Here is an 18544-nt window from a genome sequence, read left to right on the forward strand (position 1 = left end):
GGTGCCCACCCCACCCCAGGCACAAACAGCTAAACCAGACCAATTAACCTACAGGCTGCACCTGGAGGGGAGCCAGGGACTGGTAAGGCCAAATGGCTGGGGCAGGAGCTGGGACAGGCTTATAAAGAGAGGAAGTTGGTGGTAGGAGGAGGTCTACAGGGAGGAGCTGTGCCATCACTCCCTAGAGGGGAGGGGAGTTGGCTTGGTACAAGGAGGAGGGCTAGGTGGAGACTGAGCCCTGGGATACTGCCTTGCACTAGGGACTCCAGCAGGAAGCTGAGAGGGGGAAGTAGTATAACCCAGAGGTGGGCCAGAAGATAGGGCAGAAAGGTAGGAAAGAGCCCAGGGCAACAGCCAGAAGCTCAAAGCTTGAGCAGACTATGGTTGCTGGTTCCTGGGAGCATTCTACCATCGGCACCAAACTGCCTTCCCAAACACCAATTTTTATGTATGCTTCTGAGGCTGGGACTGTTCAGAAGCCCTGAGCCTCAAAGACGACAGTCCCAGAGCTGAGGATCAACTCCCGCTCTGTTCTCCTGGAAGGGCTGAGGGAGCACTTTGGGAAGGCATCAATGAGGAGCTTCCCTTCACTGACTAAGGAGGTGCCAACACCGGTCTCAGGGCTGCCTCCGTGAGGATGTAATGGAGACGCTCTTCCCTGTGCTTCTTTGTCCTGTTCTTGAAGCCATGACAAGTGGCTCATCTGTCTCTAACATAGCCCTCAGCCAGGCACTTTAGATAGCACAAATGATGGTCACCGACAGACGACTTTTTGCAGCCTGTACATGGCTTGAAACCGAAGGCCCTGGGCCTAGGCCCTCCCGATATTGGGCAGGGTCTGAAGGCCCTGCTAAACGACAAAACCCAATACAGAAACTTTAAATAAAATTAGTACTCCATAAAAAATTTAAAATTTAAAATGAGATAAACCAAATCAGAAATCTTGAAGTGTCGAGTGACAAAAGCCAGAGCCTCTAGATAAGCAGTTCCCAAGAAACCATAATACTCTGACCGCAGACAGCATAAAGTGAGGGAGGGCAGGGCAACTCTGCCCATTTTACCCTCGCTTTGCAGCACAAGCAGCTTGGCGATGGGTGGAGCCACCCCTTCAGGTACTGCTAGGGAAAAGCTCCCCAACACTAGTGTGTGAGGTGCGCACGTACACACACACACAGGGGACATATGCTTGAAGAACAATCATTCAATACAGAGGTTTAAGACTCTGAGATGATTGGAGAGAACCAGATCAACTTCTGTACCAGAAAACCCATGCTTCTCTAGTCTATTAGAATTCTTTAGGGAATCTATAGACTACAAGATAAAGGAGATAGACTTTACTGGGATTTTTGAAACACCTTTGGATAAAGTTCCTCACAAACAGCTGTTGAGCTAAATAAGTAGCCACATGGTGAGGATTAAAGCTCTGCCATGGCGACAGGCCTGTTTCCACTTTCCCACAAGCCCCCAGCGCCTCCCACACTGCGGCCTCTTCTTGCCATGTATCTATTTCCGGCTGGATGTCACCCAGCACTGCAAATAGGCCTGCTCGGCATTCAGTCCAAGTTGCATGCAGCTTCCAGTACCAGCGACTACGCTCCTGTCTGGGACAGAGCTGTGTTTAAGAATGCCCCTGTGACAGCACCTCAGCATGCGGCCAGCAGCTAGAGGCAGACATGGACACAGACAGATATTTGGAGGGAAGCTCTCAGGGCCCCTGACTTTTGGACCAAGAACCAAAACTCTACAATGAGATTTCTAATAAGCTGGTGGAGCTGTGTTGCCAACACAGAGGACCACGATGTAGCCCGGGACAAAGACAAAGGGAGTAAGGTGCACAACTGAAGGGACAAAAAGCAAAGGGGTAAGAGTAACTGTTCAGGTTTGAGCATGGAAGGAGGGGGGGTGTCCCACAGCCCCCTTCTAGGAGCAGCGTTCATGAACAGATTTTGGGAGAAGAGTGAAGAGTGAAATGGCAAAATTTGAGGACTTCACAATTATTTAGGTTTGTCAAGACTAGAGGAGACAGTAAGGAGCCTAAGCAGGATCTAAGAAAACCAGCGAAGAAGCAGCACAATAGCAGATGAAATTCAATGTGCGAGACAATAAGCGTGAGGTTATGCACTTTGGAAGGAACGTTTTTAATTATTTGAATACATTGCTGGGCTCCATAATAACCACCTGGGAAAGAGACCGAGGAGTCATTGTGGACAGCTCCGTGAAAGCCTCCGCTCAATGCACAGCAGCGGTCGAAAAAAGCAAACCTTTTCAGCTGTATTGAGAAAAGACTAGAGAATAGTATTGAAAATATGATAATGCCATTATATAAAGGGACGGTACACCCACACCTTGAATAATGCATTCAGTTCTGGCTCCCCCATCTCAATAAAGATATAGCAGAGAGAGAAAGACAGATAGAAGACATCCAGAATGATTAGTGGAATAGAAAGGCTCTCCCACAGAGAAGGAGTTTAGAAAATTAGTTTAGAGAGGACATGACAGAGGAACATAAAATAATGAATGGTTTGGAGAAGTTCAGTCAAGTGCTCCTGTTTACCTTCTCTCATGAGAAGAAAAAGGTGTGCTTGGTGAAGTTAAAAAGGCCACAAATTTAAAATGGATAAGAAGAGGAGCTAAAAGCAGGTGCTTTTTAAAATGTAAACATACAGCCTTGTGGAACTCATTGCCACATGATATTATGCAGGCAAAGAGCTTAGTAGGATTCAAAAATGATTTGTCATTTATATAAACATGAGAATATTTGCACTTACACTAGATAGAATTAAAATGTGCAAGTGAGATAAACCCTTATGCTTCAGGACTAAACTAGCCACTAAATACCTGCTGTTAAGAAACTTTGGCAAGTTTGAGCAGAAAGCTATCCATTGTCGTGATGGTTCTTAACCACACTCCTTCCTCTGAAGTATCTCTTATCGCCTACTGTCAGAGTCAGGGAACTCAACACAGGATACACTGGTCTCGTCTGGTTTGGCAGTTCCTGTGTTCCTACAAGCCTCCCTTGTCCTGGCCAGAAGTAACTATGCTAAATTCATGTCAGCTTAGGTCATTCTTGGCATCTTTTACAGCTCCTAACTGATAGACATGAAAGTCCAGCTGTCCTGCAGTGGCTCAAGAACGGGAGAACCAACCTCAGAGCACACTGCTCGGAAGCAGGACACAAACCCCAAATTGGCTGCGAGTGCCATACTCAGATTTCACCAGCCTTAACGTGGAGTCACAGACTGCCTCCTTCAGTACGCCGATACTTTCCAAACGGGTGCATTAGTAGCCCCCTTTTCAGATGGGGTTGAAGCCCAGTGAGTTTGGGTGTCTTGCCTAATGCTCTGGGAACTATTTTGGGGCAGTTCTCCAGCCTGTGTTATGCAGGAGGTCAGACTAGATGATTGCAGAGGTCCCTTCTGGCCATGGAATCTATGAAAATCCATGGCTGTAAGGTCACCCAGGGAGTGACTGTTAGAAGTGGGGTTAGAACTCAACAGGCCAGCTGCTGGGCATGAGTACAACTCTCTGCTCACTTCCAAAGGGGAGGGGATGGTCGCTGTTAGATGTAAAAATCCCCATGAACCCATTTGGCATGGAAGTGCTGATCTAAGCCTCCAAGTCTGGAATTTCCAGGTGGGCTTGGCTCTGCACACTGCGTGCACACCAGTCACTAATCTCTGCTGGAAGTCTGGCCTGAGGTATTATAATGGGAGGTGCAGGGTGCTGAGCGCTCTGGGCACAATACCCAGGTTTCCAAAATGAATGCTGACTTGAGCTCTTCAGAAAGTGGAATTTCTGTCCCATGGGAGGTTCCAATATTTGGATTGTTTTCATCCTAAAACAGGACCAAAAAAAAAGTCAAAACGTTGACTTTTCACCAAATGGGAAAGTTCAGAAGACTTTAGATTTGGTCTTCTGAACCAAACAATCTTGATGCTTTTTTGATCAAAACGTGTTATTTCAAAATGCTACCACTGTCAGAATGTCAACCTTGCAGTTAAATATTTTGGGTTACAGTGTTGATTTGAATTGACTTTGGAAGTTGGTTGGTTTTTGAATTTTCCCACTGGAAAACTTTTGTCAAAACCAACATTTTCCTGCGAGGAAAAAATAGATTTTGACAAAGTCCCTGTTTCATTGGGAAAATCTGTTTGGTCAAAAAAGTCAACTGGCTCTAGATCTGAGCTCTCTTTGAAAATGTGAGGCCCAATTGTGAGCATTGAGCACTTGAAAATCTGGCTCTAAGGTCTTGTGAAACCTGCGTATAAAGGCAGAACACAGAGGTGCAGCTTAGGAACCCAGGCTTGCAACCTGAGCATTCCTGTAGTCTTTACATTTGTAAAGATGCTTCCTACAAAGGAAAAGGATTTCAGCCCATGGAACGTTGACTAAGAGGGAAAACCCCCACTGAAATGGACCTGATTAATGTAACTCTATGAAATACCTTGAGGATCAATGAAATAATAGAACGAGTTAAAGGCAAGAGTATCTTAAAGCAAATGGTGGCAATAGTTAATGGTGGCTTGATCACTTTGTTGTGTTAAGTCAGTATCCAGTGTAGTTCTGCCCCCTTACAACCAAGATGCCCAAGTGTAAATGAGCAGAAATTGGCTCTTTGTTTGTGTGTCACGACCGGAATAGACACCACTTTTCACCAGGGGAGGTTGTGACAGGAATTCTCTGCCCTTCCACCCCTCTTTCCAGGCCTTCTGCTCCCAGCTACTCTGAGTCCCCCTCTCCATCGGCCACTGTGAACATGTCTGATGGGAATTCCTTGAGTGCTGAATTTCTCACTGTGTTCCATCTCCCTCAGGTACTTTACCTGGGCACCTGCCACACTGTAATGCATTTACCTTCACAACATCCCTGGGAGGCAGGGGAGGTACAGAAAGACTTAGTGACTTGCCCAAGCTCACACAGGAGGGCCGTGGAAGAGGAGGACTTTGAAGCCAGGCCTCCCAAATCTTAGGCAGAAGCCCTACCACTGGACCATCCTTCTTCACTCAGTCTTGCCTGCAATTTAGTACTTCTCCATGCATCCCCCTGGGGATGCCTAAGCTATGTTACTTTGGTTACCCTGAGGAACACATGTATTTTTTTTTTAAACTGGTGACCGTTCTTTTCCCCCGGGAATTCAGACACCCCATTTCAATGTGCAGGCAAGGGTGCAACTTCACGAATTATCCATAACAAGTGAAATTGCACACAAGGCCCTGATTTTTGCAACCCTTACTCACACTGAGTAATACTGACTCACATGAGGAGTCCCACTGGTTTCAATGGGGCTCCTTCTGTGAGTAAGTGCTACTTACTGTGAGCAAGGAGAGCAGAGTACAGCACTTCACAGTTAGGTATTCACCTTTGTGTGTATTGTATCCACCACGAAACCGGGGCATTTGCCACTCAGAATCTCATCATAAGAGGTTGCGCTCAAGAAGCATCATGGAAGATAGTGCTGGCCTCAAACAAAACCCCTTCCACAATCTCTGAATTACTGGTGTGTGAGGGCTCCTCGCTCCAAAGCTTCTCTGCAGAGCGGAGCACAGGACACAGGTCAGTCTGCGAAAGAGGCCAGATGCTAATATCTGGGGTGGGTGCAGGAGAACACGGCTAGTGCTGAATGCTGGGTAGCTGGCAGCAGGAGGAAGTGGGAAACGGCGCGTTACAAGGGCTAGATCCTGCCTACCACCTGCCCGCAGGTAGCCCCATTGACTTCCACCCTCTGACTGTACCTCGCTCAATAGCACTGGGAAACAAACCCCGCCGTTTAGTGACGGACCTGGTACGGCAAAGGAAGCAGCAGTACAAACTTCCCCAGTGCTGCCCTCCCAAGGTGAACGCTGCTCTAGGAACTGCCGTGAGACCGGCTAGGTGGCCAACAGCCACCATGGGGTGGGTCTGACTATCTCTGGGCCTAGACTTAGCCCTGCAGCCTCCAGCTAATGGCAGAGCTCTGGAGCCCATTATGCAGCTCCGGAGTCATTAAGTACCACTCCCTCCCCCAATACAGAACAGCTTCTGAGCTCTGCTTTCTCCTCTCTCAAGCTCCTTTGCTGGGTAGCGTTGGTCCTAAATGGTGATCACCGGGCTTTGTGACGCACTGCACTGGGATTTTCAGCCACCGCTAAAAGTCTTGCTGTATGGCACCCTGGAGATGGCTCTACCCGGAGTCCCTGGTGCCAGAGGCAGGGGGGAGTTGGCATAGTGTCGTGTAGAAGATTCCAAGAGCTGCTATGGATCTGCTGTTAGAAGCTGCACAAGGGTACAGTATTATTCTGCCTACCTAAAATAAATTCCACATGCAGTTGCAGCTATCTTTTCCTGTGCTAACTGCTGAGTAGCGTCTGCTACACACTGGTTAAAAATGGTCATGTTAAACCCCAGAGGTGGCTGCATTTCAACAGCAGGAGGTGCAATTCCTTTCTGCTACTCTACCTGTCCTTTATAACGGAAGGATTTATAAGAGGAAGGATGATCTCATGGTTAAGGCACTGTACTGGGTTATACTGAAGCTGGGTTTTCTTCCTAGCTTTGTCACAACCTTTCTGTGTTACCATGGTCTGATCCCTTAATGGCTCAGTGCCTCAGTTTCCCCAGCTGTAAAATGGAGAGAGTGATGTGCCCTTACCTCTTTGTGCATGTGAGGTGCCTGTGTTAAGAGTGGATGTAAAAAGCTGCACTGTACAATAACCAGAAGTTTTATTGGTCTTACCAAACCTGATCCATGCTATGTATTCACGAGTGCCATCTACTGGTAATTAATCTGTTAACTATCTTCGTACAGGGAGACATCTCCCATTTATAGAGCACTCCTGTAACAATCCTAAGGGGCCAGTTGGGTGTCACTTTGGTAAGAGGGAATCCTTGTCTGATGTAGAGCTCGGAACAAGCCCCATCTCAACCCTCCCCTCTCTGACACCGGGTGTGTCTTGGAGGAGTGCTGAAAGCATAACCAAAGCACACTGAGCTCCTGCTGGTGTAACAGCCCCTGAGATGGTGTAAATTAGAGCAGCCTTAAGGCTGCTCTAATCATTCTGGGGTTAGAACCTTGGAAAAGCAATTCCAGGATTGGGGAGCTACGTAAAGCTGCCCTGTGGCTCCCAGCTGCAGTCAGTCCTTACTGGGACCAGGCTGCTCGTGGGCTCACGCAGGAGCCCGGTTGTCCTGCCTCTCAGGTTTCTTCTGTACGTTGGTTTCCTGTGTCTCGCTGCACCAGGCTTTCCTTTGGGAATGGTGGGGGTGAATTCTCACGCCCATGACAGTGAGAGACAGGCAGCTCTGGCTGGAGCCAGGAATCTGAACCGGTGTGCTCTCTTGCCAGCAAAGCTCTTCTAGACTAGAGCACCTCAGGCCTGACCTGCCTTAACTCCTTCTAGCCAAGCACCAGCCTCCATTAATGCAGCTTCATGGCTGTACCTCAATCCCAGTGTGTAACACCTCTTCTCTAGGTCTCCCTTTCACAGCTCTCACCAATCCCACCTCACCCTGCTGCGTCTCTGCCTTAGTCCTGGTGGGTTGCAAATGTCTCCTGCTACTCCACTTCGGAGCTTCTGCTGAGCGCAGGTACGTCCTTACCACGCCGGTGTGGCTGCTTGGCTGCTGCTGCTGCTGTCATGGATAGGCACCCCTCCGGCCCTTGTCACCCCTATACACCCCTGGCTGAGACCCTGGAACTCGCTTCCTTTGTGACTTTTATTGAATCCATTCTGCCATCTAGCCTCCCAGCAGCACACAGTTATGATCCCTTAGAGCTCGTGCTCTCAGAGAGGCCAGAGACCCCCTTGTCCCTGCTGGCTTGGCATTCGGGGAGATGAACAGCCACTGACTTTGAGTGTCACGTGGCGCAGTAAGCCTTGAAGAGCAGGATGTCAGACATCTCTCATCTACTCTACACATGGAATGGGGGGGGAGAGAGAGAGCCCGGGCACTCGGTCTCCTCTCCTCCCCTCTCCAGGGAAATATTGCTTAATTAATGAACCCTCCATAGCTGGGATTTCAGAAGTTACCTGCGCCAGTCTCTGGAGGAGCCTGATTCCGCCCTGCTTTCCCCAAGTGTGTGTGTGTGTGTGTGTTTGCTGGATAAATGTAAGGTGAGTTTGAAAGGGGCAGCACTGCCCTCCCTCTGGCAGGAAGTGACCTAACTCTTTAGATCTCTCGAGTCTCCAGAAACCAAGGGACAAATCTTCAAGAGAATAATACACGTTGGCAATGATGCTGGGTCTGTGTCTGCCTGGCATGTCTGTGATCACGCTTGATTGTTTCCATCCCACACAGGCACTGATCACTGGAAGAACATTCTCTTCCTCCTGAGCCAACCCCTGGAGACCATGTCCTCTTCCCCTCCCCAGCGAGCCAGGCTCATCTCATGAAACGCAAAGAGCGCGGGTTTATTTTGAGAGCAAGCCAAGTCTGCCCTGCAGTGGAAACCGGCAGGGCCACCTGGTCGCTGGCAGGAGTCAGTCATTACAAGGCAGGTTAAAAGCACGTGCTGCCAGGACTCTGGATAAGTGAGGGAGCCCAGGCTTTGTCAGAACATAGCAATGCCTCCAGTTCAAATCGGGAAGCTTTTTAAACAGAAAGAGCTTTTGTCGTAGAAGCCCATTTAATGCTCAAAGCGACACTGTTGAGTGCCTTTATTTTACAGTAGTTTTCTTCCTCTCCATTATACATAACAGGCTTTTAGGACATGCCACTTCTTTCCCTTCACTTATTCCTCAGCCACTTGGCCAGCATTGATTTCTTGCAGCCCGGCCTTGCCTTCCCCACTGTTCGGAACCTCACTGAATGTTCACCAAAGGATACGTGAGCAAGGGGAGGCAGTGTGGGAATAGGCTGTCTTGAAGGGTCCATTCAGCATGGGATAGATTCTGTGGCGGCCCAGCCTGGGTCTAGGAGTAAAGGTTACATCATTTTGCATCCTTTAAACTCTGGGCTTGCATGGCTGCTGGTGCTACTTAGAGCAGTCCCAGGGACTGTTTAAGTTAGTGGCTTTGTGTGCCCATCTATTGGCCACTCCCCTTACGTCCTCACATCCCTGACACCTCCCAGACTCAGCCAGATCTATACCTTTGGGACAGCTCCTTCTGATGGGGATATTCCCGGAGGTCAGTTCTACTGAGTGTGAGGATAGAATCAGCTACTCTAAGCAGTGAAGCTTGCAAAATTTCCTCTGCTTTGACTGCTCTCTAATGAGCAGGCATTGTAAAGAATTGAAGCCTGAGCTGAGATGAACTGAGTGATGAGAGAAGGTTGTGTGTGTGTGTGTGTGTGTGAGAGAGAGAGAGAGAGAGAGAAGTGGGAGCTGTGTCCGTTAAGATACATAGGTGAGAAAAGGTTAAACGATTTTCATTAACTATCCCAGATTTTCCTATGGATTCATTTCAAATCCGTTACTTAGGCCAAAGAAAGCAAAATTGAGGCTTTTTCTGCATTTACAGGTTTTATTAACCAGATAAAACAATAGTCAGAGAAATAAAAAGTTACAGAAGGGAAAAATAAATAGGTACACAATGGCTAAAGAGAACTGCATGTGTGGAATTTATCAAACTTAGTGATCAAATTCCGTGAATGCAATGCATAGTAATCAAGGTGCTATAATCTCACTTAATTCTATTCTAGGAAGACCATTTCTGTCCATATTTGGATCCTTAATTAAAAACCCTTTTAAAGGTTAGTCGAGTTTATACCAACCAGTCACTGTGATCATCAGTGGCAGGTATGAACGTTAATTCTAAAAGCAAAAATCCAGATAACTGAAACAAGTATTTTGTTATGTCATGTGATTTTCCCAGGTATCAAAATGAACCATAGTCAGGTTTTAACATCCACATCATGTAATCATGAGCCGGGCAGTTAAAATGCTGGATCCCATTGAAATCAGTGAGAGTCTTTCCATGACTTCAGTGAACATTGGATTCAGCCCTGAATTAATTTAAAATTACTTCAGAAATTCACGAAGTAGAACAGGGACTTTGCTACATGCCCTTTATTCTCTTACTTTGCTCTTATGTTTTAACCAAAATCAGAACCAGGCAAACTTTAGCACTTACCTCTTAAATCACTGAAGCAAATTGATATATTTCCCTTAGCTGATTTGGTACCGTCTCAGATCATGAGCAGTGAAGTGTTTAACTCTTTCTTCTATGCTGCCAGGTGTAGGCTTCTTACCTTTCCGCCTGTATACAGGTGACAGCTCTCTGTGTAAGCAGTGATGAACTGTGCTCACTTAATGTAGCCAGGTTTCGCACATTGCATGAGATGAATTTTGAGGTCTGAGCACTTACCAATTTAAAAAAAATGTTCTAGGTGCCTACTGTTCTGTGGCATTAGTTCTCTGCACACACTTACACACACAGGTAAGTAGCTATCATGCTTTAGCCGTGGATCTCTTAGGCCAGGAGAGGACTCCCTCAACAGAGATGCAGTGTAGAGCTGGGACAAGAGACCCCGGGCTGATCCCCTCTCCCGCCCCAGTGTAGGGAGTGGGAGGGGGTGTGTCAGAGGTTGTGGGAGGGAGCGTTATGGAGGATTCACAGGCAGCTCTTGGGAGGATGCCATATATTAGAGCAGAAAGGGACTGCGCTAATCTGTCATAGGGCCACAAGTTACTGAAGCAGCCGGAATCCTGAGAGCACCTCTGCCTCCTCCCCCACTCCATGTGCTTTGCCTCCTGGAGACGCTCCGCAGAATTTCAACCTTTATGAGAACTAGCTATTGACATCGATCAGCTCGCTTCTTAAAATGACATTGGGCCTTTCCTATGCCGTGTCTTTAACTAGCATGGGATGGGAGTGAGGGCTCGGCCTGGTGTAGCTCCAAAAGAATCACTCTTACTTTAAAGCCTCCGGTGCAAAGAGCAGTAAACACGCTGTCCCTTTAAATGAGCACTCCCAGGAGATCAGTACTCCCTGCAGCACAGCTAACTCCAAATGCTCAAAAATCACCAGGTTATTTGAGATCTGGGCTCAGTTTGTATTTGTATTTGCCTTCTGGTTTGGGAGCTGTGAAGGTGACGTTTTCAAGCTTGTCTCAATATCCATTGGGGCTAGAAACTTACTTAACAAAAGCTGGGATGCTCACATAGTCACATGACTCCAAGAGCAGGGACTTTAAGAAAACCGCCAAATATCAAAAGACTTGGTAACGCAAGCCAGTGGCCTGTGTTTCTGGATCTCTCACTGTAACCAGAGACTCCTCTTTCCAAAGCCAAGGAGGGACTGAGACAAGCTGTCTTTACTTTATTAGCCACTAATTGCTTTTAATGCAGCTGATTTGTGATATTGACATCATCAGAGGCTGCTACTTGCTGGCTAGAGGAAGCAGTGAATGCAGGGGAAAGCTGCAGTCCTTGGAGCTGATCCCCTTCATAGCTGTTCTAGGAATCTTGGGGCAACATTGTATTTTGTGGATAATGTTTCAGTGCAGAAGCCTTTACAGACTCTGTGGGCTGGGTAACTAGTGTAAAAAGCAGGAGCTCCTCTGTGTTTGTTTGTTTGTTTGTTTGTTTTGTTTTTACCATTTGAGGATTGGGCCTGTTATGTGTGTTTTTTCTTCCCCTGGAAAGCATCCCCTTCTCTTTCCCTTTCCTGTATCAACCTCCCACTCCTTCCGCCAGCTACATTTGACCTTTAATAAGCATGATTTTTGTAAAATAAATGGTTGAGAGTTATTGCTGAGTGGCCCCTGGGCACTGGCTACCTACCAAGCCTGTGCTCTACAGCAGCTTGTAAGGGGAAATTACATTTGATCTACATTTCCCCCATCTCCACTCTCGGCTTCAGAGCTTTAGAGACAAAAGGCAGAAAAGAACATGTTCTCTCTCTCTCTCTCTCTCTCTCTGCCCCCTCCATGCACTCGTTCATTCCTTCCCCTTTTCCAAGGCTGAGAATCAGTGCTCTCACTTCTCTGTCGCTACACCCTTTCATCTCCCTGCACCGAAACAGTGGGGCAGGGCGGCTGTCGCAGATGAGGAGAGAAAGCCCTTTGGTTCTTGCAGAATGGAAAAAGCCGTTGGCATGTGCAAAAGCGCCGGCCGAACCCTGGCTCTGCTACAGCAGGAACGCAGCTTTCTTTGATGGAAAGATCGAGTGAATGAAGAGCAAACCGAAAACCAGGTGGGAGAGCGTGTGCTTGTACCACAGGGGCTAGAGAGCACTGGCGCCTTCCACTGCTTCACCCCCATGCCAGCTGGATGCTGCCCGCCATTCACAATACCCAGGAGTGTCTTCGTGAGACATGCTGCATGGCTGGCATCCGGGTCTGTGCAGGGCCATTGCAGAAAGCTGAAAGAGATGGTGATGCTAGTCAGTGACAGGAAGGCACAAAATGTGCGGCTGTTCTAAAGCTGCAGGGAGCAGGAATTTTTTGCACATGCAGTTACTGCAATTGCTGCTGTTTCCCTACAGCAACCTCCCTGCCCCACAAACCATTTCCCTTATGCCCAGGGTGGAGCAAACCAGCTATTACTGCCATGGGGAGTCAGCAGCAAGGGGTCAGCCTCTCCCTGCAGGGCTCCAACGCCTGCTGACACAAGAAGCCCCCTCCCTCGTCACAGTTCTGTATTGGATTTCCAGGGTTGTTTATTGCATGTTGCATTTTAGCCATCTCGGCAGAGCCCCGAGTGCTGGCACAGGGGATTAAATAATGACTATTTGTTAGGTTTCTCCAGAGATGTGCTTGCAGTCAGAATGACCTTCATTTAAGAGACTAACAAATTAACTAAAGAGCTGTAGTCTCTATGAGAGAGCACCGTGTGTGTCTCCTCTGTAACAGTCTGCATGAACTTGGACACACAATGGCTGCCAGGCGCCTCAGACAGCAGAGTCCTTAGTGAATTAAAGGTACAAACAGTGTTTCTGTTGCTCTGCTACATGCACCCAAATACTATATGCTTTGAGTGCATCAGGAATCCTAATGATCCTCCCAGGGATTGTTGCCTCCCTCCCTTTAAGTTCTACCATCTTACAAGATTTTTCATCACAGCCTAGGAGGACTAAAAGGAAGTTCCCTTCAGAGCTCGTGGGTGCTGAATGTGAATGACAGCCATGGCTTTACATGCACGTACCTCTTCCTCCTTGCCAGGTACGGTGGAGTGCCTCCTCTCCTCTCTAACTTTCCCAGGCCAGAGCACAAACCTTCCAGCCAGCCTCTCTTGGAACCTGCCCCTCGTTTCTGGTTTTAACGGATAGATGTTCCCCCAGGTGTCAGCTCCAATCCTTAGCAAGGCTGATTAAGTCTGTGCCTTCGAAGCCTACCCCAGGAATGTGATCGATTGGGGTTCCCTGGCTTGTGATATATACACCGAGCCTTACAAGAGCCTCTGCAGCCTTCAAGGTAGACTGCATTTCTGCATTTGAGTCTCGTCACTTATTTATCATCAGGCTCGCTGGGGGGACTCGCTGCCTTCATATTTCCCAGGTGTTTGCACATCCCTGAGGCCACCTGCTCAAGACACTGAACTGTCTCGCTGTATGAAGCAATCTCTCATCACCACCCAGTAACCATCCACCAGACCTGGCAGCTCTTCATTTATTCCCCTTCTTCCTCGTCAGCCGGCAGCTTGCTTTTGCCTCTTATCCTTTCCCCAGCACATTCCCTGCTGCAGGAGAGGAGGCTTCTTTCTGCCAGGTAAAGCGTTTTATCTGCGGCAATCCTACGTGTAGCCTTCAGCAAAGGATCTCAAAGCACGCTCAGTGAACTGATCCTCACAGCAACCAATAGGCTGAAGTTTGAGCTATGTTTTCCGAGTGTCACACAGACCATCTGGAGAGGCGGAGGGGGTGTCCGCACATTATGATTCTGTCCCCTTGTGGAGTGCTGCCTGAACTGGTAAACAGAGGCCCAGAGAAAATGACTTAAACTCAGTGAGGGAGGGGATGTAGAATTATTTGAATTGACCAGATCTCATTAATGAGCTATTTAAATGCAGGCCGGATACTCCTTGCACTTAATCCAGTGTAAATGAGGATCAATTCCATTGAGATTGGTGCATTTACACCAGCGTGAGCGACTTCTGTTTAGATTGTAAGCTCTTCAGAGCAGAGGCTGTCTCTTGTTATGTATGTGTGAATGGCACCTTAGCACGATGGCTCGCTGATCTCAGTTAGGGCCTCTAATGATGATGAATTCAAGAAGTGGTATTAAATCTTGTGTTTCAGGGTTTAAACCAGTCTCTAACTATGAGACACCAGGATGAGACTCATGGGTGAGGGCGGGGAGAAGAGATCATCCCTCATCTGCTACTGCAGGGTTCTTACACCTTCCTCAGAAGCATCTGCCTCTGTCAGAGACAGGACACTGGACTAGATGGACCTTGGGTCTGAGCCAGTCTGGTGGCTCTTATCTTCCTAAGTGCTACTGTGATAGAGACAGGATGGCGGAGTGGCCTGGGCTATAACCTGCAAGTTGGGAGACCTGGGTTCAAGTTCCTGCTCTGCCACAGACTTCCTGTGTGACCTTGGGTGAGTCACTTAGCCTCTCTGCATCCCTTCCCCACCTCAGGGGCCTGGGGAGTATCCAAGCACTCCGCAGCGTCGTGTATTTATCCTTTGGCAACTGGGGGCCTTTTCAGTACATGTCTTGGACAGTGAGTGGGCTAATGCAAGTAACAATAGTGAGCGGAGAACCAAGCCTAGGATGGCTGAAAACAAACTGTCAGGCCAAGCCCTTCCCCTCCATTCTCTCTTTCCTCCCGTTAGTGGCAGCATGATGACCTGTAAGCCCGAGAGCTCTTGCTCTCACTGACCAGAAGGGGTCACCAGAGTGACACCAACTCTCCTTCCCCACTGGTGGAGCTTGCTGGGCCAAATGTCAGTGCAGCTGTGTTTGCCCCCGAAGTAGCCAAGAGGCAAACTTGGTCTGTTCTGGGCCCGATCCTTCTCTCTTGCTCGTCAATGACAAAGTTCCTGTTGACCTCAGTGGGAGCAGGATCTGCCACTGTGTCTGCAGAGCTCTCAGCTGCAGTGAGGGGGCTCAGGAAGACCACACAGCAGTGCGGTTGCTGGCCCAGCAGCGCCTGCCCCTCGTCAGGTATTTAAATAGAACAAGTGGGGTGGGTCCCACAGAGAGGACAGATGGAGCCTTCACTTTCACTGTCTGACTGCATTAGAAATCTGTTCACCTGGGACAATGGCAGAGAAATCCTGGACCAGAGTTCTCCACAGCCAGGAACGGAGTCTGAGCTTGACTGACAGCAGTGAACCAAGGCACAACTTGATCTGTTCTTTCTGTGTGCTATGTAAGGCCACTGCCCCGTTGTCCTGCAAATCCCACCTCAAGGATGGCTTCTGTTGTGAGGCCTACAACTAACAGGAAAGTCTCTGCCCCTTTGTGAGTCAGGTTCCCTATCTATAAAATGGGGAGTAGTAAGACTGACCTCCCTTGTGAAGCACGTAGGATCTACTGAGGAAACACACTGGATAAGAGCTCTAGGTGGTGGTGTTATCGGCTAGGTCGAGGGGAAGATGCGTAAAGCTGATGAATGTTTTCGGACCAGAAAAGGAGCATAATATAAATTATGACTTTGTCCCTCCCGCTCAGACAGCAGGCTCTTCTGGGCATTGCTCTGTGAATTTGGACAGAATCTGAAGCAGGTGGGCACTGTTGGGTTACAGGCTGTTTTGTGGGCTGTTTCCAAGCTGCCTAAGGGAGTTATAGAATCATAGAATATCAGGGCTGGAAGGGACCTCAGTAGGTCATCTAGTCCAACCCCCTGCTCAAAGCAGGACCAATCTCCAACTAAATCATTTAGTTGGAGTTAGACACTCCAAAAACTACAGATTCTCCCGGTGTATTGAGTCCCTCGCTCCCTTGGGTCCCTTTGGAAATTCCAGCCTTCCTTGCTGAGCTGGGGCAGCAGTTCTTCTTTCACCATAGGCCAGAGGGGTGGGTGGGGACTGGCCAGAGCACTGTGGTTCTGTTCCTGTCCCATTCTGATCTTGGCCTTTCATAGTGTGAGGTGAGGGATTCTTGGTGCATGGCTCAGGAGGTGGCTCCTACAGGTGAGGACATCCTGTACCCCCCATCCCCACTCCTGGCTGACTACCTGCAGAGAATCTTGTCTGCGAGTTGTGCTTTTCCTGGGACAGGCCTGCAGGTGTGCCTGTCAGCTGTCTTCATTCCACTAGCTCGCTCCACTCACGAGCCTCCTGGCAGGTTACAGATGAGAATGGTTTCCAGCAGTGAGGGCACAAGGCTGGGAGTCAGAAAAGTAGGGGGTCTAATCCAAGCTCTGCCACTGACTTACTGCATGACCTTGGGCAGGTCACAGCCCCGCTCTGCACCACAGGTTCCCTATCAGTAAACGGGGGATGACAGCGCTGCTCACTCGCCTTTTGCAAGTTCTACAGGGGGCTGTCACTAGACGATATAAGTGTCAATGAAATCAGATATTCTTGCTAGAAGCCACTGAGCAACTACGCACCTCCCTGCCCCCACACTCCCAAGGGCCATCCCTTCTGCAGTTGCCTTCTGGAAGCAACGTTAAATCAGGATCCTGATGGTCCATGGTCATGATAGTTCCCCTGGTGCTTCTCAGCAGCGCGAGAGTATAAATCCTGTTGTCCTGCCCCTCTTCCAGCGTGGGTTGCTCCACGCCGCCAGTTTCAAACTACCCCTCCAGTCTGATTTGGAAATTACATTTGTGTTGTGAGCAGGGGGTTGGACTAGATGACCTCCTGAGGTTCCTTCCAACCCTGATATTCTATGATTCAGTGATGGTGCATCAGGGCATGGAGGTGCCTGCATTTCATTAGGCAGGGGAGGGACTCCCCTCTTTGCAAAGCTCTCTGAGATCCTATGGGAGCTCATGCGAGCTAGAGCAACAGGCAGGTTCAGGGGTAGGGCGTGGGGCCTGATCCACCCTGCACGGATGCTGAGGCTGGTGCAGGGCCTGAGGCAATTCACCTCCCTTGTCTCAGGGCTGGTTCAGCGGGGTAGAACTTGCTGCGGGGTAGAACAGCTTCAGAGGCTGCCCCAGTGTATGCCCCAGCAGCCCAAACCCCCCAGTCATGCCTCCCGTCCCTGACAGGATCCAGGCCTGTTCCTTACAGTGGGGGTGCTTGCAAGGAGAGGGGAGTGATGCAGAGCTGGCCAATTCCCGCCCCCCACCGTGCCCGCTGCGGAGGCCCTCTAGCCAGGGGATATCCTCTGTGTGAGGGCGGGGGGGGGCGAACTTTACAGGTTCTTAGGCAGTGCAAAGATACCCAGCCTAGGGGTGAATTTCCCTCTCCCTGGTGTCTAAATTCCCTTCCCCAAGGCCCCCTGAAACGAACTCTGTGCTTGATGGCCAGCATCACTCCATATCCCTCCACCAACCTAAGGAAGCAGCGGAAGCAGATTTTCCTCTGTGCCCCATGCACAGAGCTCCCCAGCGCCTCCCCCAGACCCTGCGTGGGCCTATTCAGAAGCAGAATTGCTCCCTCCTGGAAAATAAGGCTCTCGGTCCACGGGTAGCCTGGCTCATCTGTAGAGACTTCAAGGTGACAAGCTGCTCTTCCCTCTGCCAGGCTGGCAGTCAGGCAGGTGAAATGTCAGGACTGATTAGGCCATATGGTGGTGTGTAATCACCTGACAGAGAGCATGACGACTGTTAAAAGAGCAATATGCAGCCCCCCCCACCCCCCCGCCCCTTCCCTGCACCTGGGAACATCAGCACAGGCAAATGCCTGGTCTGATCAACATCTTCTGCTCTCCCAAGGGCCATCTTGCAGCAGACTATTGAAGGGCTATGAGAGAACCTGGAACGTCCGAGAAGGAGCTGTGCCCGGAAGTTGCTGCACAATACCATTGTGCCAGGAGCTGGGCTGGGTCACACACCCTCACCCACCCCCTGATTCTGGGGAGAAGCAGCCACTGGCTCAGATGCAGGCTCTGAAGCTGTGAGAAAAGCACAATAACCTTTGCAAACTCTCCTGCCAGTGGGCTTCAGTGGGAGATTCCCATTTGCATCGTGATTCCTCACCAGTGGAAATATCCCACCCCAGCAGGTTGTCCCATGTCAGCCCAAGGCCCCCCAAACGCTGTCACCGGAAAGCTAGGTAGCTCGCTCCTGTGCCTCTTAGGCCATGCTCCAAACAGCAGCTGCCGTTGCAAATGGCAGATGGGTTGGGTTTGCAAGGTGCTCAGGCAGCCCCCATGATGGGGGGGCCATATACTCCAAACAGCGCAGCTCTCTGACAATAGCCTGCTTGGGGCCAATTTTCTCAAGAGCTTGCTCCCAAAGTGCTGCGCTTCTTGGAAAATCTGGCACCCTGTGGCCACCTGGTGTTGGCAGTTTCACAGAGGTGCAATGGGACAAGAACCCGAGGGGCTGGGTTGAGGCACAGCAGTGGGGCAGGAACCCTTCTGGAGTTGTACCTTCTGTAGATCAACAGCACCTCCTGTTCCCAGGGCCGTCAGTCCTGCACTTCTCACTAGCACTAATTTCATGTGCTGTTTTTTAAAAAAAAAAGTTTGATCCAAACACCTCCCCCTCCCCACCCGGGCATTTGTCTGAACCGTTATCAAGGCTACAAAGCCGAATTTCCACAGGGTGGCTGTGGAGGGA

The 18544-nt window shown here is 49.4% G+C and overlaps 1 protein-coding gene across 1 annotated transcript in view; it reads left to right on the top strand.

Moving 5' to 3' along the window:
• Nucleotides 1-1090: 1090 nt before the first annotated feature.
• Nucleotides 1091-18544, top strand: part of SRRM4 (serine/arginine repetitive matrix 4) — a 218126-nt gene continuing 200672 nt past the window's right edge. Inside the window, exons 1-2 of the mRNA XM_077835343.1 lie at nt 1091-1112; nt 7464-7563. Of these exons, the coding sequence (XP_077691469.1) occupies nt 1091-1112; nt 7464-7563 (122 nt within the window). The remainder of the gene's footprint in view (nt 1113-7463; nt 7564-18544) is intronic.

Source organism: Eretmochelys imbricata, chromosome 15 (assembly GCF_965152235.1).
Source record: "Eretmochelys imbricata isolate rEreImb1 chromosome 15, rEreImb1.hap1, whole genome shotgun sequence".
In the NCBI taxonomy this organism is placed as follows: Eukaryota; Metazoa; Chordata; order Testudines; family Cheloniidae; genus Eretmochelys; species Eretmochelys imbricata.